This window comes from Sphaeramia orbicularis, chromosome 16 (assembly GCF_902148855.1).
Source record: "Sphaeramia orbicularis chromosome 16, fSphaOr1.1, whole genome shotgun sequence".
Taxonomy (NCBI): Eukaryota; Metazoa; Chordata; class Actinopteri; order Kurtiformes; family Apogonidae; genus Sphaeramia; species Sphaeramia orbicularis.
This window is the reverse complement of record NC_043972.1, coordinates 7,927,064-7,952,957: the sequence shown is the minus strand read 5'-3', so window position 1 is coordinate 7,952,957 and position 25,894 is coordinate 7,927,064. Positions and strand designations below refer to the sequence as shown.

Here is a 25,894-nt window from a genome sequence, read left to right as displayed (position 1 = left end):
ATCCCAAATAATGCCTAAATGCATTTTGGGTTTGTGATTTTTGGTTTGAGAATGGATCTTTGAGAGCCGAGGGTTGGTTATTATGTTTCTGAAGGGAACACTGGGTTTGGTGAAGCTGTGCGCGTAATCATTTTAAAGCCCTGGAACACTGTGACGAATGAGAGGATGAGTCACATGTAGCAGCAATGGAAAAGGAAATTGTGTGAATCTTTGAAATTATCCTTCTGTACTCCCCTGCGGACTGAATCGTCCCTCAGATTAGATAAACAGTTTCGATTTAATGAAATGAAATATTTTATAATAATTGGCTTTCACTGTGCGTTTACCTGCAGCTTTGTATGGTTTCCTTTATCTCATTAATGTCCCTCTGATGCCATATTAAAGTGAAAGGTTTCAGATCTATGCAGAAACAATCTCCGATTAAATGTGATGAATTGCCTAAAAGACATTTGGGTGAAATAGAGACTCGAGTTCATTCTATATGGAAAGAGAGAGAGGAAAAAACATGACAAACAGCTGAGTTGTTTGGCTTTAATAGTGAGACTTCTTTAATCCTTAATCCAGCTAATTGCATTATTACCTGCGTCATATCTTCAGAGTAATGCATGGGGGTGTACGAAAATATCAGCTCTGCAATATGTCGCAATATTTCATTTCACGATACTGTGTTGATATTAAAAAGTACTGTATCAATTTTTTTTTTTTTAATAAACATCTATTTATTATTTTTTCATTCATAAAAAACTTGAACGTCATGAACATCTTGAACATGGCAGAGAAAAAATAAATATATAAATAAATAAGTAAATGAATGAATGAAAATAAATAAATAAATAAATATATATAAAGCAAAATAAATACATAAAATAAAAATACATAAAATAAATCTCAAAAAGATGTGACAAACATTAATCTGACAGCATTACCTAGAAACAGCTGATTAAATACCATAATAAATAAAACTTAGGTGTAGAGTTGAAATAATACTATACATGTACATTCCCACATCAAACAAAATATCCCAATTTGTCACTTACTCACTACCCCTTCATTATCACTACTCTTAATTAAATCCAAAAACATCTTCCAAATGTTATAGAATTCCAAAGTTCTCTTTTTAACCGTATATGTCAGTTTCTCAAGAGCCAAACTTGAGGTTAAATTATTTAACCGGAATTCAAAAGGGGCAACCAATATTTTTCCAACACAAAGCGATACACCGCTTAGCTTGTAATAAACATAAATCAACCATTTTCTTCTGTATCAGTATTTTTAGGTATTTATTCAAATGCAGATATTGTGGAGGTAATTTTTTTTTCTTTATTGTTTGTATTTTATTTATTATTATTTAACACTTTTATTAAATAATGTTAGTTTCTTTGTTGGGATTGCTGAAAATTAATATTATGATGTTAGTTATGAACTACTAGAATATGAACATCTGAACAGGATTTTAATCTATAACACTGGTCAACAACAAATTTATTGTTTAAATTTTTTGAGCTGATTTAGGATAATTTTGGTGTGCTGAATCCAAAAATCACATTAATTTTTCTCAATCAGGTCAACTTTCTGAACTATGCTACATATTGGCTTTTTAACATTTTTGCTTACATTTATGGGCATTTTCACATCATATGATACAAAATTCTTTCACATTTCTTGCAATAAACGAGTTCTGAAGATTTTACTTTTGCCAATTTATGATTAATGTTTTTTTTAATATTACAGGTGAATGAAATGGCTTCGACTAGAAGATCTTGCAAAAATAAGCCTGACGTATTCTGCTACATCTGCGGTGAATACACCATTGTACCTAACAGGAATCAAGTCACAAGTTTCATAAAGTGTGCTTACCAATCTTATTTTGGTATTAAACTTGGTGACCAAGATAAAGTTTGGGCGCAGATTGTGAGAAGATCAAATTTTTCAAAATCAAATTAGCGAAAAAACCTAACCTGATTGAGAAAAACAGATGTCATTTTTGGATTTAGCGGTGCAAAATGGTCCTAATTCAATTGAAAAAAACCTAGACAATTTGCAAAAAACATTTTTTTGTAACCCAGTGTAATGTCTGTAAAAGATAATTTAAGGTTGAACCAGGAACATTTAGTGATATAGCGTCAGATTCTGTTCTGATCAAATTAAAATGTGTTTAGTATTTGTGCATATTTCTGGTGTAATTCAATTCTTCCAGGAAATAATCATTTAAAAACTACATTAAAAAGTTTCTGTATCTCCATTTGTGGAGTAAAACTGTGGAACAAATTGTGTGTGGAGATAAAACAAATATTGAATATAATTCAGTTTAAAAAAAGATATAAAGAATTGATTCTTGAGAGGTACAGTATTTAGTAATGACAATGATGCCTGTTTGTTTTGTTTGTGTATGATAGTGTACTGTTAAATCTGCTGTAATTATTGAAGAAAATGTTCGATTTGTTGAGTCTGTTTGTATGACCGTACTGACACGAATATAATGTTGTGGATGATTCAGTTACTGTATTATGGATTGTTGTGGTACAATGCTAAAATTTGGGCAATAGTATAGGTTAATTGCTGTACAAAGTTAATAAAAAAGGTGTAAAAGGACTGAGGGGTAGGATTAAATAGGTTTATACTTCTTCCTACTCCTTTTCGACCATGCAAAATTCAGACTTGTATGTGCTTGAAGATAGATTCTGTCCATTTAAATGTTATTTTGTTCATGTCTTAATTTGCTTTGTTTTGTTTTCTTTTCTTTGCATGTTCGAAATAAAATTAAAAAAAGAAAGAAAAAACGAAAATAATAATCCCCCTCGGCCAAATATAGTTTAAGATTCTGTTGAAAGTTACTGCCTTATAATTTAGATTAGATTGTCTTTGTGTAAAAAGTTATTACATACATATTTATATTTGAATGGACAAATTTGGTTTATGTTCAATTAGGGATATATTTTACTAAAAAAGTCTTCTCTGTTTTTGACAGAATCACCCTCAACTTTAATCTGAGGTTTCATGGACATCTCTATGATTAGTAAATTTAATAAAGAAAAACACCTGATTTTCGCTGAAAAATGCAAAATGCAGAGGATAATATTTTAATAAATTAGGATAAATCACTCACGAATAGGGGTGTTAGAAAATATTGGCTCTGCAATATGTCGCGATATTTCATTTCACAATACTGTATCGATATTAAAAAGTACCGTATCGATATTTTAAAGTATTTATTTAAATGCAGATATGACGGAGGTTCATTTTTGTTTTTTAGTTGTCTTTATTGGTTATGTCTTATTTCTTATTATTTAACACTCTTATTAAATAATGTTACTGCTGTTGTTGGGATTGCACAAAAATAATGATACAGAACTAATGGAATACAAATATTTGAACAGGATCTTAAACTATAATTCCTGTAAAACATAGTTTAAGTTTTAATACAGGAACATTTTGTGATAAAGCATTAGATCCTGTTGTGATCAAATAAAAACGTGTTTAGTATTTGTGCATATTTCTGGTGTAATTCAATGTTTCCAGGAAATAATCATTTAAAAAGAGAAATAAACAAAAATTTGCCTTTTTAACAGTATCATGATATATCGTGATATATCATATCGTGATCCTAGTATTGTGATTTGTATCGTATCACCAGATTCTTGCCGATACACACCTCTAGTAATGCAGCGTCTGAACAATTAATCAGAGCCGCGGGGTGTATTCTTAAAAAAAATCTTTACCAGTCATTGTATCCTGGCACAAATTTGGCTCCTTCACTGCCAGTTAGGTCATCTCCGGAAGTGAGTACATCCAGTTTCCATGTCACCTGAATGAATTATCTGATGTTTCCAATGTCAGCTTACGTCGTTAACCTTTTACACCTGCTTGTTCAGCTTCTCTTTGACTCTGCGAGTGTGTAGCAGAAAGAAAACACACCTCCAGGCGTTACATGCGAGATGGCACTCATGAAACATACACATGGCCTGTGCAGAAGGTAGAATGGAGTCCTTTAATCACCTAGTTCTTCTTGCTTTTTCGCTGCCTCCTTCCCTCTGGCCATCCACTCTTCTCATTACAGACAGGAGAGGGTGAGAAGTGAGGCCTGCGTAGACCTCGCCATTAATTATTGAGTCGTATCTTCTTTTACTCCAGCTCCTCCTCCACAGTCTCTGATAACCTTTACATAAAGGAGCAGAGGCTAACTCCCAGCTATTAGACAGTGTGCTATAACATACATGCGTAGAGGGGGGTACTGTTCGGGGATTTAGCCATTCTGAAGCGGTGCTACCTAATAGCCTGCATGTGACAAGTTTACCCACACAAGCAGGTGCATAACGTCGCTTTAAATTGCATTTTAATTACATGTGCTGCTCATTTTTCCACTTCAGCACTAATTAACCCTTAAACACCCGAAAGCATCAACTGATTTAAAATGTTCACTACCTTCTGATCCACTAATCCTATCGATACATATGAATAATTCAGGTAAAATGCAGTTTGTCAGGTCTTCAGCAGCATCGGATGTCTTTTTCGCCTGCGTCCATACTCTCTGTAGTAAACATGGAAACACGGTTATCTTCGTCTACATTGATTCACCAGTAAAACCCATGTAGTTTGACAAGTGACAGTGGTTGTTTTTATCTTCAGTTCATGGTATTTTTTATGGAAAAGCTCACTCTTTCCAGTTTCTGCTGTTTTTTTTATGATAACCCTTGATTTTAGTCTGAGCTCCTATGATATGTGCATGGTCGTCTACAAACATAACAGCATTAATAACCTGTCAGCATTAATACTTTCTCCAATTTTAACCCTTAAAGCTGCCGTCGACCAAAAGCATCTACTGATTTAAAATGTTCAATACCTTCTGATCCACTAATCCTATCGATACATATGAATAATTCAGGTAAAATGCAATATTGTCAGGTCTTCAGCAGTGTCAGATGTCTTTTTTGCCTGCGTCCATATTCTCTGTAGTAAACATGGAAACATGGTTATCTTCGTCTACATTGATTCACCAGTAAAAGACATGGAGTTTGACAAATGACAGTGGTTGTTTTTATGTTCATTTCATGATATATTTTATGGAAAAGCAAATTTTTTCCAGTTTCTGCTGTTTTTTTATAATAACCTTTGATTTTAGTCTGAGCTCTTATGATATGTACACGGTTGTATACAAACATAACAGCATTAATAACCTGTCAGCATTAATACTTTCTCCATTTTTAACCCTTAAAGCCGCCGTCGACCAAAAGCATCTACTGATTTAAAATGTTCAATACCTTCTGATCCACTAATCCTGTCAATACATGTAAATAATTCAGGTAAAATGCAGTTTGTCAGGTCTTCAGCAGCATCGGATGTCTTTTTCGCCTGCGTCCATAGTCTCTGTAGTAACATGGAAACACAATTATCATCGTCAACATTGATTCACCAGTAAAAGCCATGGAGTTTGACAAATGACAGTGTTTGTTTTTATGTTCAGTTTGTGATATATTTTACAGAAAAGGTCATTTTTTTTCCAGTTTCTGCTGTTTTTAATAATAACCTTTGAATAATAGTCTGAGCTCTTATGATATGTGCAGAATTGGCTTTATACAATACATAGTCATCTACAAACATAACAGCATTAATAACTTGTCAGCACTAATACTTGCTCCATTTTTAACCCTTTAAAACCTAAAAAGCCGCTGCCAACCAAAAGCATCAACTGATTTAAAATGTTCAATACCTTCTGATCCACTAATCCTGTCAATACATATAAATAATTCAGGTAAAATGCAGTTTGTCAGATCTTCAGCAGCATCGGATGTCTTTTTCGCCTGCGTCCATAGTCTCTGTAGTAACATGGAAACACAGTTATCATCGTCAACATTGATTCACCAGTAAAACCCATGGAGTTTGACAAATGACAGTGGTTGTTTTTATGTTCAGTTCATGATATATTTTATGGAAAGGCTAATTTTTTTCCAGTTTCTGCTGTTTTTTTTTTTTTTATAATAATTTTATGATATGTACATGGTTGTCTATAAACATAACAGCATTAATAACCTGTCAGCACTAGTACTTCCTCCGTTTTTTAACCCTTAAAAACCTAAAAAGCCACTGGCGACTAAAAGCATCTACTGATTTAAAATGTTTAATAACTTCTGAAACACTGATCCTATTAATGTGTGTAAATATTTGAGGTAAAATGCAGTTTTTCAGCTTTTCGTAGTCTTCAGAAATGATCCATTTGGACATTCAGACACTACATAATGAATGTGGAAACAGTCATTTTCGTCAACATTGATTCACCAGTAAAACCCATGGAGTTTGACAAATGACAGTGTTTGTTTTTATGTTCAGTTTGTGATATATTTTACAGAAAAGGTCATTTTTTTCCCAGTTTCTGCTGTTTTTAATAATAACCTTTGAATAATAGTCTGAGCGCTTATGATATGTGCAGAATTGGCTTTATACAATACATAGTCATCTACAAACATAACAGCATTAATAACCTGTCAGCACTAATACTTGCTCCATTTTTAACCCTTTAAGACCCAAAAAGCCGCTGCCGACCAAAAGCATCAACTGATTTAAAATGTTCAATACCTGCTGATCCACTAATCCTATCGATACATATAAATAATTCAGGTAGAACGCAGTTTGTCAGGTCTTCAGCAGCATCGGATGTCTTTTTCGCCTGCGTCCATAGTCTCTGTAGTAAACATGGGAACACAGTCGTCTTTGTCAACATTGATTCACCAGTAAAACCCATGGAGTTTGACAAATGACAGTGGTTGTTTTTATGTTCAGTTCATGGTAGTTTTTACAGAAAAGCTCACTCTTTCCAGTTTCTGCTGTTTTTTTTTATGATAACCTTTGAATTTAGTCTGAGCTCCTATGATATGTGCATGGTCCTCTATAAACATAATGGCATTAATAACCTGTCAGCATTAATACTTTCTCCATTTTTAACCCTTAAAGCCGCTGTCGACCAAAAGCATCAACTGATTTAAAATGTTCAATACCTTCTGATCCACTAATCCTGTCAATACATGTAAATAATTCAGGTAAAATGCAGTTTGTCAGATCTTCAGCAGCATCGGATGTCTTTTTCGCCTGCGTCCATAGTCTCTGTAGTAACATGGAAACACAGTTATCATCGTCAACATTGATTCACCAGTAAAAGCCATGGAGTTTGACAAATGACACTGTTTGTTTTTATGTTCAGTTTGTGATATATTTTACAGAAAAGCTTATTTTTTTTCCAATTTCTGCTGTTTTTTATAATAGCCCTTGAATAATAGTCTGAGCTCCTATGATATGTACAGAATTGGCTTTATACAATACATAGTCATCTACAAACATAACAGTATTAATAACTTGTCAGCACTAATACTTCCTCCATTTTTAACCCTTTAAGACCCAAAAAGCTGCTGCCGACCAAAAGCGTCTACTGATTTAAAATGTTCAATACCTTCTGATCCACTAATCCTGTCAATACATATAAATAATTCAAGTAAAATGCAGTTTGTCAGGTCTTCAGCAGCATCAGATTTCTTTTTTGCCTGCGTCCATAGTCTCTGTAGTAACATGGAAACACAGTTATCTTCGTCAACATTGATTCACCAATAAAACCCATGGAGTTTGACAAATGATTGTGGTATTTTTATGTTCATTTCATGATATATTTTACGTAAAAGCTTTTTTTTTTTTCCAGTTTCTGCTGTTTTTTTATAATAACTTTATGACATGTACATGGCCGTCTATAAACATAACGGCAATAATAACTTGTCAGCATTAATACTTCCTCCATTTTTAATCCTTAAAGACCTAAACAGCCACCGGCGACCGAAGGCATCTACTGATTTAAAATGTTTAATAATTTCTGAACCACTAATTCTATCAATACATGCAAATATTTGACGTAAAATGCAGTTTCTTAGCTATTCATAGTCATCAGATATGACCTATTTAGACGTTCGGAGACTCTCTAGTGAAGGGGGAAACACTGTCATCTTCTCCAACATTGATTCACCAGTAAAACCCATGGAGTTTGACAAATGACAGTGGTTGTAGATGCTTGTTTTTATGTTCAGTTCGTGATATATTTTATGGAAAAGCTCATTTTTCTTCCAGTTTCTGCTGTTTTTTCTACAACTTGCAGCATTGATTCACCAGTAAAACCCATGTTTTTATGGAGAATTAATGATATTTTTGGCTGAAAAAATTATGTTTTCTCTGTTTTTCATATAGTAACCTAAATAACCTCATAATCTTAAACTAATTATAGATAGATAGATTTTTAGTTCTTTTAAACACAGGGTAAGCTTATGTGAACAATGAACTATGACAGTATATTATAAACGAATCAATTCATATAACAGTTTCTAAATGTTTCAGCTGGTATCAGTGCTTTTCAACAAAAGAAAATAAAACACATTATTAAGATAAACTTTAATTATTCAACCCAGTTAAAACTCATAATTATTTCAGGGGTTTCTTTATTGATAATCACAAATTAGTCAAACAATGACTGTACAAAACAGGAAAACACACATTCCTCTGCGTAAATACACAGCCATTCATAGATGAAAAAGAGCAATATAAAAGAAATAATGAACTCATAAATGGATGGATGGATGGATACTTTATTAATCCCGAGAGGAATTTAAGATTATTATTATTATTAACCCTTTCATGCATGAATTGTGAGAACCTGAGTCAAGATTTATTTTTTGAGTGTTTTTATTCCTCCTTAGCCTTGAAAAAAACAATGTGATTGAGGTTTTTTTTTTTTCTATGGAGTTACAAAAATATCCATGCATTTAATTTTTGAACTAAAGAAACGTGTTTAAAACCAAATATCAGAAAGTGATATGAAAACAATGAAATAAAAACATTTTTAATGCTGCTAATCTGATGTTTTCTCACATTTTAACATATCCTAATGCTAGTAATTACTCACTTCATGGAGATAATGTGCAAAAAAATTCTTTTTGTCTAACAAATAACAACTGATTTACACTCAAACATGTCAATGCAGATCAGGTTTATCAAGAACAGCACAGTTACAGTAATGGTCTGAATGTCAGTGTATGGGATGATGCATAAGTGTCCACTGTGTTGGCTGATATGGAACTAAAACAACAAAACCCATTAATATACAAGAGAAAAGCTGGAGAATAACTGTCCACTGGAGTGGCCTATGCATGAAAGGGTTAATTATAGGAAAATACCTGATTTTCACTGAAAAGATGCACAGGACGATATTGTAATAAACGGGGATAAATCACTTGGGAATGGTTAAATATAGAGAGAAATTTATTTGGACGTCATCACAAAAAGTAGTTCTGGGTCTTTATGGGTTAATTTCACTGCATTTTTAAATGGGAGCTGTTGCGGCGAGGTAAGAAAAGTGGTTATAAAAATTGCCGTTTGACTCTCCCTGTGTCGTCTCTGTCATGTCGGCTGAGTTATGGTCTGCTCATTACCTCCCACCATGCCCAGTCAATCTGAATGGCTCAGTCAGAGGCCGGCTAATGGATGCTGCTGAGGTCAGTGCGGCTGAAGCATCCAGAAGACGACAGGAGGGTGACTTGACTCTGATGTTTGACGCCTCACCGTTCTCTTCCTTGTCTTTTTTTTTTTTTTCTGTGTGTTGGCGTGGATGTGTGTGCGAATGTGTGCAGGTCTGAAAAGTCAACATCAAACCTCGACCTCCCGAAGCCTCTGAGGAGAAAGAAGACGCTGCCAAGATGTTCAGCACCAAAAGGTCAGCACCATGTCACTTTAGATCTATTCTTATCTGTTCATAAAAGACAACGCACAAATCTGAGGGCATTTTTTAAAAAATGGCTTCTGCTGATAATGGCTGACATTTTTAGTCATTGGTGTGACGCAGATGAACCCTGACGTGGAAAGTTGATTTAACTTTAACTTTTTATGGATTATGTCACAGTCTTTTTGCACAAACTGGATGTATACGTCACCAAATGTCAAAGATAAAACCCAAAATGCACCTTTTTAAGCAGAAGCGTAAATACACTCCCTCAGCCTTTTGTAAAAGTTTAGGATGCCCAATTTACAGTCTTCATTGCTTGTGTACATTCTCTATTTTTAATGTGGCCTGAGCTAGTGTACCGTCTGCATAAATCATTCATCAACTCCGGCTTTTCTCGATGTTGCCTGCAAGGTAGAAGTGGTCACAGATGAGCCGGTAACCAGGGAGGGGTTATGTGGATCAAAACCAACAGCTTGTTTAGTCTGTGTTATATCTGGGTTTAATCGTAGGTGCGGGTGTGTACATTGAGGGTTTGGTTTGAGAATTTTCAACACTCTTTAAACTAGTCTTAGAATAACAGTCCATTAATTCCCAACATGAAAGGAGTCTCTCTTAAAATAAATAATTGCGTTCATGGTAATAGACCTGTGCATTCTGAATCAGGAGGCTTGGTGTGTTACCTTAAAAGCTCATTTAACTTGCATTGCCTTTGGCTATGTAATATAGGGAGGTCCTGTGCTGAATTTACATGAGTGTAGTTTTTCAGTGGGGGGTTGTCAAATTGAAATAATGAAAATATTTCTACTTTTGTTGTGAAAATGTACAGAAAACGTGCAGAAAGTTGAAGTGTTTTTTGGATAGGCTTGGGAAATGTCAAATTAACTCATTTAATTAGGGATGGGAATCAATAAGAATTTACTGAATTCCGATTCCATTATTGATTTTGCTTATCAATCCGATTCTCTTATCGGTTCTCTTATTGATTCTCATTAGGTGAGGGAATAAAAGAGTACAAACAGGTGTTTTTGCATTAACTGTCTTTTATATTATATTCTATACTGTCTTTTATATGACACCGGACCCAGTTGGGGGGGTGCAGTGAAATTGAAACTTAAGACGCTTTACTAATTCCCTCTATTGCTGCATTTCTACTACATGGAACCAGTTCAACTCAGCTCGGCTCGGCTCCTGTTGTTGTGCACCTCATTTCCTTTCCACTACCTTTGGAAACTTGTATTTGAGGGGATACAACGTTTGTTGCCTGCACCGGAACCAGAACTGGGCCCAGCGTTCACTTTGCCGCTACATTCACAAGTGTCGCTAAGTAGCGAATCAAATACGTGACATTCCTGTAAATGAATCACATGCTGTGGAAAAATGTTTGAACATATTGGAGGGATTCCACCCTTTTGAAGAAATGGGAGCTTAGCAAATGTTACAAGTGGACCTGGTGTCGTCTTTTTGGACCGTTTCTGCCTCAACACCATGTTGACTACGTTCTGACCAAAACAATGCAGCGTACGCGTGACATCATCGCGCATGTGCAACGAAGGTGGAGTTGATAAGCAGAATCGTTAAGCAGGCAATTCAATTTTCAGTTCAATTCAATTTTATTTGTATAGCCCAATATCACAACAAGGTTATCTCAAAGGGCTTTACAGAGTCAGTTGGATGTAAACAACAACAGTCAAATAAACAAACAGGCAGGCAAACGATTCCAAGGAATCGAGCTACTGGGATCCGGTTCTCAAAAAGAACCGGTTCTTGATTCCCATCCCTACGTTTAATTGAGAACTCCAAACTTATTCTTAGGTTTATTCATTCATTTTATTCAATCATTTTCCAAACTGGTTAATCTTTGAAAGGGTTGTAGGGGTGTTGGAGCCTATACCAGCTACCAGTGGGTGAAGGGGGTTCAAGGTGCTTTATTATCCCCTAGGGGCAGGTTTCTGTACAGTTAGCAGTACACGCATCAAAAACAAATGTCAGATACAGAACAAAAACAGCAATCACACACACAGTTTAGGAACCTGGTAGCAGCAGGAATAGAAGAGTTCTTATGTGTATTGGTCCTGCTGTGGTTTCCACTCTGGGACATGTCCCTTGTGGCCGACACCTACAAACAAACCAGCATTCATTCTCATATTCACACCAATGGCAGGATGCTTGAACAGGTCTTGAAAGTCTTAAAAAGTCTGGAATTTTGAAATGCTGTTTTCCATACCTTGAAAAGTCCGGAATTTTGTGTGAAAGTCTTAATAAAGTATGAAAAAAAAGTTTCTGTCATAGTGGAATTTTAGAGTATAGTCATCTCGTAAGGTAAATAAAAATGCATGAGGAAAGCATGTTAAAAAAAACAAACAAAAAACAAACTTGATATGATTTCACTAACTGGTCAGTACTGGAATAATTCTAATGAAAGTTACTTATGTGATTTTCATATGTTTTGAAAATGTTTCTGTCAGTAAAACATAATTTACTGCGAATTATGCATTCATACATTCAAACATTTATTAACATGAATTTTTCTACTACACACAACAGGTACAATCTCAACCAAAAAAGTAGGCACACAAGTATGAAAGTACATAAAGTCAGTGTCTTGGGGGGAAAAAAATCGCAGTTTTGAAAAAATCTGGCATTTTTATTTGGACAAAGAGCAAGTACCCTGTTACTCATGATTTAGACTACGTTCAGACTGCAGGCAAATGTGGCCCAAATCTGATTTTTTTTTTTTTTTTTTTTTTTGCCCATATGTGACCTGTATCAGATCTGTTAAAGACAGTTTAAACAGCACAAATCTGATTTTTTTTTTTTTTTTTTTTTTTTTTTTTTTTCAAATCCGACCCGGGCCACTTTCATATGTGGTCCTAAATCTGATTTGTATCTGATATTTTGCGATGCGACTTCAGTCTGAACGGCCAGATCGCATTTATCTGACCTTCACATCATGAAAATGCGACAAACATCCCAAGTCTGCATCCCAGAAACACAGTACATGCCTACGGGGTCACGTATTACATCAGGACCTCTTTTGTGCATGCGGGTCACTTTGGGTTTGCATTCAGTTCATACTCAAAACTGATAGAAGTTGCTTTTAATGTGTAATATGAATGAGCACACAAAAAAGTCTGATTTCACCAAAAAAATGTGAATTGTGCATTAAGACCTGCTGTCTGAACGTAGCCTTAGACCAGGCATGTCCAAAGTCCGGCCCGGGGGCCAATCACGGCCCGCGGTCAGATTTTATACGGCCCACAGCTTGGGTTTTGTAATGTATTATTTATGGCCCGCTTGGACTGTTGAACAGAGTACATGAATCATAAAAGGTTCCAAATGCAGTTTCTCCTTTCACCTCATGGTGGCAGCACCACTCTAACTCTATCTGGCTCTGTGACTTTGCCGTGAACCATTTTCGCTAATTTCTAACCATGGCGCCTGTAAATAAAAAAAAAAAAAAAAAGGAAAGTTGACAGTGAGGGCCGCCGCTTCCAGGAGAGATGGGAATTACAATTTTTTTTCACTGAAAATCGAGGTGATTGTGTTTGCCTAATTTGTCGAGAGATTGTTGCCTTGTTCAAGGAATTCAATGTAAAGAGACACTAGCAGACAAAACATGCTAACGCATACGACAAGCTACAAGGGAGGGAGCGTTCTGAAAAAGTGAAGCAAATTCAAGTTGCTTTAAACTCACAACAGTGACTCTTCATGTGAACCAGTGAGTTCAATGAATTCACCACCAAGGCAGGCTACCAAGTTGCCAGGTTAGTTGCCTATAACTGCTGGTGTTATGTACTTGTAGATGTGACACAAATATTACTTTCTGAATGATTTTGTGAAAGACAAGAGTAAGAGTCATATGTTTTCATCTTAAACGTTAACAGACTTTACATTACTGAGTAATATATGAGTAATGATTACTCATATAAGTCATGTTTAAAATGAATGTGGGGTTAAGATTTTTATCAACTTCTTGGAAGTTTAAGATACTCCATACAGTTTGTTCTATGTTATCTGACTCCAGATGTGAAAGGAAGGCAGAATTGTTTTTTTTTTTTGTTTTTTTTAAATTTGTTCACACCTGAGTGGCGTAGATTTGGTTACATTGCCATTTAAAAAAATTATATTGTGACAATGAAAATAAAATTATTGTAGAACAGCACATTTATATGTAATTTTTACTGTTTAAAAAACGTCCGAAGGGACCACTGGCCCCTGGCAATCTCCACATTATTAGATCTGGCCCTCTTTAAAAAAAAGTTTGGACACCCCTGCCTTAGACTGACCAGTGAACCTATGAAGGTGCGTGTCTTTGACCTGTGGGACGAAGCCGGAGATGACCCTTACAAACTCCACACAGAAAGGCCAGGACCTTCTTGCTTTGAGTGCTAACCACTTCCCCACCATGCTGCCTTATTCTTAGCCGATAAAAGTAAAATATTGGAATTTTCTTCAGGTGACATCCTGCAGCTAAAACAGAACATCTCATCTTCTTTGCATCCTGAAAGACACCTTATGTTTATGCACACCTCTTCCACTGTACTTATAGTGTTACAGGAGCCTTATATTATCAGATGTTCACACTTGACCTTGGAGATACAAACACTTAGACACAAAGAGGCTGTTATCTGCAGCCGGGCCTGTAGAGATGTGAGGTCTTCTTATTGATGGCAGCAGATTCTACAGTGTGGGCAGCACATGGCGAGATTAGGCTGACATTCACCTCTCAAGCCCTGATTTACATCGACAAAGACGACTCCCCACCGCATCGTCGAGGCCTGCAGTTTGACAGTCACAGCATGTGGGGTTTCTGCGCAGAAAGCTTCAGAAGGCAGATTTTTGGGGTATTTGTTGTCTGTCAAAAATGAGAATAAAGCATTGTGTTTATAGGAGGAGCGGATCTGTTTGGAAGTATCATAATGCGATGGCGACTGAGCGCTGTCATCGTACCGCATCCATCCACCTGCCTCCGTCGCAGTGTGTATGATCATCACACAGTGGCTAAGGAGATGATTAAACCAAGCCAGCTCTCCATCTTCAGGGGGCTGCGTCAGCACAGGCGAGGACACGGATACGCTCAGAAAAACTGTAATAAGGTGCCATCTTGAAATTCAAAGACTCCGAGAGCTCATTCACGTTTTTTGCTGAATACGAAACAAAGCATTTTTCTTTTGTTAAACTGCTGAACGAAACACAAAACGGTCGTGGAGTGTGTGTGTGTGTATCTGTCAGAGATTGCCATGTGCCGTTGCGGCTTTATCTGTGGGTTTTTTTCATATCGGTTTCCCTGTTGGGTCGCTCGGAATCATCGTAACACTTACGTGCAATGCAGGAGTGTAATTAAAAGCATCTCATTAAACTTTAATCAGGCTTACGTCCTAACAAAGCATTTTATGTTTGTTTTGAATGGATTGAAACGTGGAACAGAGGCATGGTTTATAAACCCAACATGCTGGCATTCCTGACGTTGTTTTGAGCTCCCTCCTCTGATAATATGAACTGTAATGGATAAGCTGACAGGGCAGTGTGTAAATGTGCTCATTAAAATGTAACTAGAGCGCTGATAACTCAGTCTTTAATTCTGGATGAGAACATTTATGAAGTGATGCGCTAAGGCTTTGATTTGGGTTACTCGTATAAACTCATCCTCACTACGGCTGCTTTTGCCTCCTGCCATAAATCTGACTCTGTAAAGACGAGATGTAATTGTCTTTCAGTGAAATTTTTTTTTTTTTTTTTTACACTGAAATATTCTGAAGTTGAAGTAAAACCATAACGAGTGAACCTTTTGTGATGCCTTGTTTGTCGAGACATCGTATCTGTGGTGTTATTGTTTTATATTTCGGCCTCTTTTTCATTTTATTACCTCCGCCAAGTTTTCATCAGGGTTTGTCTGTCTGTCTGTATGGCTGTTAGCAAGATAACTCAAAAAGTTGTGAATGGATTTTGATGAAATTTTTCAGGAAATGTTGATAGTGGCACAAGGCACAAATGATTACATTTTGGTGGTGATGGGGGGGTGGCGGCTGCTCTGCCTTGGCGGAGGTCTGTGCTCTCCAAGTGCTTTTCTAGTTAATTCCTTAGATTAACAGTTTGTGAATTTATTATACTGACAGTCAATAGAAACTTTGAGGTAGAATTATATGCATATTTCTACTTGTAGGGGGATTGTAATTATTCATTGTGGATTTATTGATGACTTAGTGCTCGGGTAGTTGAGATAATGATGAGTTGTCATGTTGTCACGATTCATTGCACATGGGTTGGTCTCTTTGCTAAAGTGGACCAAATACATTGAGCAATATTCAGTGGGTGTCTGCACAATTTGAGGATTGCTTTTGAAGGTCTATATAAAGGCCCAAAAAAGGCCACCATTGTTAGTCCAGTGAACGGCATCATGCCACATCTATCACATGAACAACGTCTCCGGGTTGGCACTGGGTATGGTGGAGGCCGGTTTGAGCTACAGTCATATAGCCAGGCCTACAGGGTGGGGAAGCAAAATTTACAATGAACATTTAGTTGTTTTTTCTCAGCAGACACTACGTCAATTGTTTTGAAACCAAACATATATTGATGTCATAATCATACCTAACACTATTATCCATACCTTTTCAGAAACTTTTGCCCATATGAGTAATCAGGAAAGCAAACGTCAAAGAGTGTGTGATTTGCTGAATGCACTTGTCACACCAAAGGAGATTTCAAAAATAGTTGGAGTGTCCATAAAGACTGTTTATAATGGAAAGAAGAGAATGACTATGAGCAAAACTGTTATGAGAAAGTCTGGAAGTGGAGGAAGCAACAAAAAACATACCAAAGCTTTTATTAAAGCTCTCAAATCCAAAATCCTAAAGGATCCAACCAAATCCATGAGAAAAATGGCAATTGAACTTGAAGTAGACAACAAGACCGTTAGAAATGCAGTAAAATATGATTTGAAGATTTAAATTCTCATGACTTTCAATAAACTAATTGGTCATACACTGTCTTTCAATCCCTGCCTCAAAATATTGTAAATTTTGCTTCCCCACCCTGTATGTATGGGCTGTTCCCAACCCACAATCAGAAACATGGTTGAATGCCACAACATGACAGCCTCTGTTGATGATAGACCGTGTCCAGGGTGAGAGAGAGTGACATCGAAGCAAACGGAGGCCACACCCAGTATTGACTGTTGTGACTTTGTGTTTGGCAGGTGCCATTTTCTTTTAAGTGTTTTGTTTTGAAAGTATTCTTGAAACTTTAGATTTTTGTTTCTGTTTGCCAATATCCTAAACAAATGATTCATATGAAAAAATTCCACTTTAGGGTTTCAAAATAAAAATTATGTCGAAAAATATGGTCTCAAAGTTTTCATTGACTGTGAGTGTAGTTCAAAAATGAACGAACTTACGTGGATGTAGTTATGGTTTCCAATAAGTTTCAGTTTCATCCCTTACTTTTTTCCAATAACTGCCTTATCACATATCTTTAGTAGGGCTGCAGCTATCGATTCTTTTTGAAGTCGAGTATTCTACTGAATATTTCAGCGATTAATCGAGTAATTGGATTTCGTCATCGAGATTCATTATTATAGACGACAAATGCATAGCCTACATTCTAACTAACGCTGCTGTGTTTCTCAGTTAGCTATCACATTAAATCGGCTAATGTTAGACTACTGGTGAGTGGAAGATGGGCATTTACCTTGTGCTGGCTTTGGATGATTACTTACACATATTGCACGAGATTCTCTGTTTTTTTGTTTTTTTTTTTCACAATTTTTATTTATTTCTCATTTATCAGTATAATCCAATCCAATATCCTCAGTTTGAGGAGCAGGAAAAGAAACAAATGAAAAGAACAGCCTGTATTTGTGTCTAGTCTTTTGAGGACACTGTTTTGTTGAATGAAAAACATAAAATTGCACAAAAAACATTAGAAAAAAAAATAGAATCACAAAATGCAAAAACTTATGTCTTTGTGCATGTTTTACACAGTACCTCTGTCTGCTTGGTTAGGGTTAGAGTGGAATCTAAAATATCACCAGATAGCTGAGGTTGTTTATTTATTTTTTTCTGTTTTTGCAATTAGATCCTCCTAAATCCTCCTAAATCTGGACCTCTTAAGTTGCAGCATTTTGCGATTACATAACCACACAAGCTGATATTGCAATTGCAGTTTAATTGTCCCACTTTCTTGTGAGTTCCTACTTTTGAAGTCTGTTTTTTCTGTTCTTTCTTTTCTGGCTCCAGTTTGCTGTACTGGTGTAGGTGGTTCAGTTCAGACCCTAGAGGTGCAGAGAGTTTATCTGGACTTATCCTGTTGCTCTGACATTTTAATCCACATGCATGGATACACAGATTTGAGAGAGCACAGCGGTAGGAGTCATAAAAATACTAAAATGGTCCCAGCCTCTGTAAACCACAGGCACTTATTCCCAGCTCAGCCTCGTTCTGACCCGGGGATTCGAGTCACAGTCACTCACTGTTAACTTCCCAGGCTGTTGAGGTGTTTGCTTGGCCTGTCACAAAGAGTAATTCAGTCCCTGTCCTTGGTTGTCACCCATGTTGGTCATCATTTCAAACAAGTCCCTCCCAGCTGTTTTTGGAAACCATCAGGACAGGAACAGGAAATAACTGTCAGGGCAGCAGTAACTCTGGCAGAGATCTTGGAGAGTCTTGTAGGAAATTGTCACAACTTTACCAGTAATTGCTTTCAGTTGGAGCTGTAATGAAATTACCACAATACGCATTGGACTCATTAGTGGAAAAATGGAAGACCTGAGACGACATTCTTGCCATGTTTCCCTCAGCTTTCTCATATTTGATCTGACAGAGAGAACATTCTGCTTTAGCTCACCTGGGACATGTGTGGGATATCATCACACTGTGGAAAGGTCCTGCGGTTGCGAGTTTCTACCTCCGCATCCGAAATGACTCCTCACAAATCGCTCGAACAGGAACGAAAGTAAACACCTGTATGACTGTAAAACCACATGACAGAGCCGTTTGTCCTTGGCATACTCGTGTTACATGATGACATAGTGTCCATATACCTGCACCTCTGCCCTCGTCTATACAGCGATCAATATGTCAGCTCCTCATCATGGTAGTTAAGCTCATTATGACATTAGTCATTACACTTACCCACAAAATATCAGATCCGACATTGACCCCCTACTTCTACTGACCTTCATAAGGAGTAATTGGATATCTAACTGTCTGTGGCTTTGAGCTGTTGATCGACATCAAGGGGCCTTGCACTTGATTACTTATGTATGCAGAGGAAAGAGAATGGTGTCTGGGGAGTGGAGTGCATGCTGGGATGTGTTAACCCCTTGCAAAGGCCTGCTGATCCAATCATGATGAACAGGCTGCCATCCCGACACCACACACTGACTTTCCTTGGACTGACCTTGAGGGTGTTGCAACACTGTGGCTGTGACTCAGAACATGAAAGCCCGGTGCTGAAAGACGCTCTCTACTTTGTAATGTAATATACATCAGGTTGGGCCGTGTGTGATTGACTTAGGTGAATACTAAGTGAGTTTTTGCATTTGATTATAACACAGATGCATAAAATCTCACTTTTTTTCAGTTAAATCAACTAAAAATCTTCACTGGCTTTATGATTCATTTCAATTAACATTAACCTAAATTGACGTGGGCACCCTTACTCATTGTTATTGGTCCTGTAGGAAAATTCAACATTTTTGGCATGTTGTTAAATGTGAACAGGATAAAATATTATCTGTTTCTGTTACTACTGAATGTAATCCATTGACCATGTTGCTTGGAATGACGGATGTCACAATCATCGGAAAATATAAAAGACAACTCTATAGTATGCTCACATTTTGTGTGAGGAAATGTATTCTTTTGAACTGGATCACAGATAAAGTACCTACTAAAACTCAACAGTACAGGACAGTACTTGAATATATATCCCTGGACTATTTAACCAGTCTGTTACACAGCAAAGATGAAGCGTTCCATAAAACTTGGAACCACGTTATATCATATATTGGTCTGGACATTTCAGCCCTTTTCCATAGAGGAATAATGTGAACTCATATTGCTGTCATAGTTTTTTTTTTTTTTTTTTTTTTTTTTTTTTTTTTAATTGACTGAGTTTTCCACCTCCTTCTGATTTGTGCTGGAATGTTCTGTTCTGTTTGTTGTCTCTTTCTTTTCTATAAACAAAAAAATCCAATAAATATATATTGGAAAAAAAAATTAACATTAATCTGTGAGTCCAGATGCATCTGAATGTACAGCACACAGCATGGCTCTTTTTTTTTTTTCTTCTAATTAATACAAGCAGTCGGGTAGGAGTGGATGATCTGGATAAAAGACAATATGATGATCCTATGACGTAGTTACGGTCCATGATCTGAATCACAATTATAAGATGGGTACATTTTTTTCTTCTAGTTTCCACTGGTTTCTGTTTTCTCTTAGACTGTGTGTCACTGCTGATATTGTATCTGACTAGCAACTATGTTTAGCATCATTTTGGACCAACATTTTTATAATATTTTGACAATATTTATATGAAGTTACACTGGTGGACATTTTTGTGTGCATACATCTGCAGTGTTTTCATTATTTTCGGAGTTTGATAAAGAAACAAATATTATTTTATGAACCTGCATAACTCCAGAGTGTCTAAAGTATTTCACTGCATGTTGGAGTTGAGATGTCAGAACTGCCGATCTACCTACCAGAGGGGGGGTGTTTTATTTTATATAGTTATATACGTCGGGGTGTGGTCCATAACTAACATAACTAATGCTGGCGTGAAACTTTACATACTTTCCACGTCCAACTCCTGGGTTCTATTCCTCTATTATACGGTGGATCTTACAGGAAGTTTTCACAACTTCTAACCTGTATCCACTGGACACACAAATGCTGGGCCCCATGAATTTGTCATGCTTACCCCCCCCTTTATGGCGCCCCAGTGCATGGGGATGTTTGCTAATTCTGAGACTGCCGACAGTTCGGTTCAGGTGAACGTTAGTGCCAGTAATGTAGGATTTAGGTGGAAGAAAACTCAGTCACAACCTGTCTGTTATTTCAATCGGTTGGTTGTCCCCCCCGAGGATGAAATTCATTGAGCAGAAGTAGGAATGTAAAAAACCAAGGCAAGTTTATTTGTATAGCACATTTCAGCAACAAGGCAATTCAAGGTGCTTCACACAGGACATTGAAATACGACAGAGAAAAAGAAACACATTTAAAACATCATAAAAGAAACATGTAAAAGGTGATTTGAAAACAGCAAGTAAGAAAACAACACATAAAATCCAAAAGTATAAAAACACACCAGAGGGGGAGTTTACCCCCCCCATCCCCCCCAACCGGCACCGAGGCGCTGGTAGGTAAATCAGCCAGGTTTACATTAACTCTTCAGTAGCTTCACTTTTCTTTAACCTGGCCTTTTCGGCTCCACCTGACCTCTTCCTGCTCTCCATCACCACCGTCTGACTCGTGCTATCGCTCCACAAAAGACGACTTGTGGGCCCAACCAACTTAAACATTTGGCAAAGAAGAATTCCCGGAGAACCCATCGAATCTACTGCAATGTAGGGGCTGCGCTGTCAGATGAATGGAGAATGAATGCAAGAAGAAGATTAGAGAAGTGACAGTTAAGTGTCAAAATTATTTTTCCCATCCGACCAACCCAAACTCGAGATTGACGTGAGCCGGCCCATCGGGAATCCTCCCAAATTTCCTGATTAGCCACTCTGCCCTTGTTTGTAAGGGACAATTTACCATATTAGAGATTTGTGATTATAACTAACGAGTGTGGGGGGTGTTGGAGTGGGGTGTCAGATTTTTGGCTCCACCATGGTAATTGATATCAATCCACCAACCCTCCACCTATGTATTAACATGTAACACATTTAACCCTTTGATGCATGAATTATGAGGACCTTAGTCAAGATTTTTTCCTGAGTGTTTTTATTCCTCTTTAGGCATGAAAACCATACCATACCAACTTTATTTATAAGAACTTTAAGAACTTTACAGCTGGCCAAAGTGTCGTACACAAATCATAAAACATGGAAATAAATAAGTGAGTGAAAACAGTGATAACACAGGGTGCAAAGTTGGCTAAGAACAACAAAGTACAACCATCATAAAAACAAGACAAGTTAAAATCTGATAAAAACAGCATAGGAAATATAAAAAAACAAAAAAAATGATTAAATTTTTTTATGAACTTGTTTTTTATGGAGTTACAAAAATGTCCACTCAGCTGGACAGCATGCAACAAACACGTATTTAAAACACAATATCAGAAAGTGATATACTGTGTGAAAACTATGATTTTTTTTTTTTTTTTAAATGCAGATAATCTGATTTTTTTCTCATATTTTAACATACTCTAATACTAGTTATTGCTCACTTCATGGAGATAATATGAAAAAAAACAACTTTTTGTTTAACCCTTTCATGTATGAATTATGAGAACCTTAATCAAGATTTTTTTCCTGAGTGTTTTTATTCCTCTTTAGGCATGAAAAAACAATGCGGCTGAAAATTTTATAATGAAAAAAAAAAAAAAAAAAATTAAAAGAAACATTAAAAACAAATATATATAAAGTTAAAAAAAAATAAAAATAAAAAACACTACTACTACTACTACTACTACTACTACTACTACTACTACTAATAATAATAATAATAAAGAAAATGTTCTTATGAACCTTTTGTTCATGAAGTTGCAAAAATGTTCACTCAGCTGGACACCATGCATTTAATTTTTGAAGCAAAGAAACATGTATTTGCTGATAAATTGTGTCAAAACTATGGGGTGGGGGGGCTTGTGATTCTGGGGGTTTATATTCAGGGGAGATCTACACAATATTACTAATTTATGTCAGAAAAGATATGGAATGTGTTAAAACTTTAATAAAGGAAAAAAATAAAAAATAAATGAATAAATATATATATACATAATTTATTTTATTTATTTATTTATTTATTTATTTATTTAAATCCATGAATATACAAGAGAACAGCTGTAGAATAACTGTCCACTGTAGTGACCACTGTGCATGAAAGGGTTAAGAAAACTATTAATTACAGTCTAATACCAAATAGCAATTGATTTACACTAAAACATGTTAGTGCAGGTTTATCAAGAACAGCAAAGTTACAGTAATGGTATGAGTTGCAGTGTATGAGATGATGCATAAGTGTCCACTGTGTTGTCCGATAAGGAACTAAAACAACAAAACCCATGAATATACAAGAGAACAGCTGTAGAATAACTGTCCGCTGGAGTGACCACTATGCATGAAAGGGTTAGAAAATATAAGTCCTCAAACTTAAACAGCATTGACAGTGGGAGTTCTAGTCTAAAGTACACATTGGTACATCCATGTCCTATATTCTCAGTGAATTACAGGTCATAGTTGCTCTGATGTTGACATACCTTTAGTTCAAAGACGAGAGTTAACAGCGAAAAAATAAAGGTTGTTGTCAGGTTTTGGTGTCAGCCTCTATGTGATCAAAGAGCATTGTGTCTCCATCTACACTTAGTTCTGCACAGATTTCTAACAACTAAATGGGGAGTAATACATCGTCGACGAAGCAGAGAACAGACTCAGTGGATCAAAACAAATGCAGCTACAAGATGTGTTGTCTTTTAAGTGGCTGACTTTTCTGAATATTACTCTTTTCAGCTACTTGTAAAACACAAGGAGAAAAACCACACATTATAGGAAACCACGGAGTAAAGGCTGTGGTCAAACTAAAAGCCCTTAACCCATAACGACCCAGTGGTACTTTTATGGGAGAATGAGTTTTTCTCTAATTCTAACCTTTCTTGAGTGATTTGTCACCATTTATTCTAATATTGTGCTCTGTATTTTGCATTTTTCACTGAAAATCAGGTGTTTTCTTATGTTTAATGTACTGATCATGTAGATGTTCATAAACGCTCATATTGAATTTGAGTTATTATATCAAAAATAGAAAAAAAAAAATCAGATTTAAGTTCTGTTTTCTGAGAATTCTCCAAACACACAACTACTTTCAGTCTGTCATTCAGCTCATGTTTCATGCATCATAGTGTTTTACATTATGGAAATGTGGATTATTAAGAACAGTAAAAATGACTATTTACACATACTAATATAATGTAAAATGTTATGGACTTCTCCATATAGCTGTTATGAAGACCTAAAGCTATTATTATTGCAGTTTGTAAATTAATTTTTCCTCTACGTTTAACCTTTCCACTAAATAGAACCTGTAAAGTGAATGTATTCAAATGTGCAGACAATGTTTCGAAGTAGATCTTGTAGCTCTGAGACAAATATTCCTTTTGAGTCAAACCCATTCTCTCGTTAATTCTTGAATTTCACATTCTGACCCAAGGCTGTATCTCGGAAACTTCAGCCAACCAGCATTTTTGACTCGAGTTTTTATCAGTGACTCTCATATGGTAAAATTTCATTACTTTTATTCTGGAAGCATTTTCCTTGTAGACCAGTGTTATTACTCAGTTCATGGAGATAATTTGCAAAAAAAAAAGAACTTTTTGTGCAACAAAACTTTTAATTACAGTCCAATAACGACTAGCAATTGTTTTACATTCAAACCTGTTACTGCAAAACAGGTTTATCAAGAACAGCTGTCCACCTTGTTGGCTGATGTGGAACTAAAACAACAAAACCCATGAATATACAAGAGAACAACTGGAGAATAGCTGTCCACTGGAGTGACCACTATGCATGAAAGGGTTAAACCAGTCGGCACCTGTAATTTCCACATTGAGCTCCCACCAATGAACTTTTGTACGTGTTCGCACAAAGGATATCAACATCTTATCCTGTGTTTTGGAATATTTGGAAAACACCTGATTTTCACTGAAAAATGCAAAATAGAGAGGATAATTTTATAATAAATGGTGATAAATCGTTTAAGAATGGTTAAATAGAGAGGAAAAATTCACTTGGGAACTGGCAGAAATGTAGCACTGGGTCTTTATGGGTTAATTGCAAAAAAAAAAAAAAAAAAATAGCATCATATAGGCCATGGGATGGGCGGCGTGGAAGCAGGTCGTGGATCCTATAGAGCTGAGAGTGAAGGTCTGTACAAGCGAACAATGTCGATATAATCAGTCTCACTGCACAAGATGTCCAAGTTAGTCTATACCTTCAGTGCTTCCTTTAACAGTGCAGACAGCAGCAGCATTTTGATCAGCCGGCTTTCGATGCGGGCAGGTCGGAGCCATAGGAAGTGACAGCATCAGTAATAGAGCCAGAGGACTGCTAAACTCTGCAGGAAAGTGATGAGGGATGGGGTTTGTGCTGACATAGGGAAAAAAGAGTGGTATCAAATGTCAAGGGATGCATTAATTCTACAGTTTCTTTATGGTCCGCAGTAGAATTAGTGTTAAAAAATGTGCTGGAGTGATGTTTGACTGTTTGGGCGTGGGAATATATCTACAGCACATCGTACTTTAAATGTCACACCAAGCCAAGGAGTTAAATTCCATTATCGTGTTTTTTTTTTTTTCTTCCTAAACGCTGATACAGAATGTCAGTCATTGTTATCAGATTTATCGTCCACATCACTTTATCTGCTCCAGACACTCAGAATAGTTTTGTCAAAATTTTATTATTGAATGCGCGTTGACAGTTTGACTTACTCGACCTCCGTAATGATTTTTCTGGCTATTTAAGAGGTGTGTGTTTTGGATGCATAGGAGCGTTGGTCGATACTCAGCAGCTGGAGACGGAATCGCGGCTCCGTGCGTGTTGGCAAAATGGATCTCCAGGTGAGCATTACATCCAGAGGACTGAGCAGCATCACGAAGCGTCACATGTTTTGGTGGACTGGGTGGGGTTGAGGGGAAGTTGCATCACCCCGGAGGTTGTTGGTGTTAAGTTCCTGGTTTGTGTTTTATTGCCTCTCTTGTTACTATAATGAGGGATGAACACCGCTACCGTGGCAACAGCAGATTTATGGTGTTGATTGGCCTGTTTTGAGGACACTTGGCAGCTTTAGGAGAACCGTAGGTCAGGTTCAAGAAGGTTCTGTGGTTACACAACTGGACCTGATTTCTTCAGTTTCCATTAGTGTATTTTGTGGTTGTTGGTTCGGATTGTGTGACGCAATAGGAAATAATATTAGAGTTTGTTTT

At 36.5% G+C, this 25,894-nt stretch overlaps 1 protein-coding gene across 1 annotated transcript in view; it reads left to right on the top strand.

The window, feature by feature from the left end:
• oxr1a (oxidation resistance 1a) overlaps positions 1-25,894 on the top strand; it is a 330,273-nt gene that overhangs the window by 30,452 nt on the left and 273,927 nt on the right. The window contains 1 exon segment of the mRNA XM_030157978.1: positions 9,654-9,736. Within this exon segment, the coding sequence (XP_030013838.1) occupies positions 9,720-9,736 (17 nt within the window). The 5' untranslated portion in view covers positions 9,654-9,719.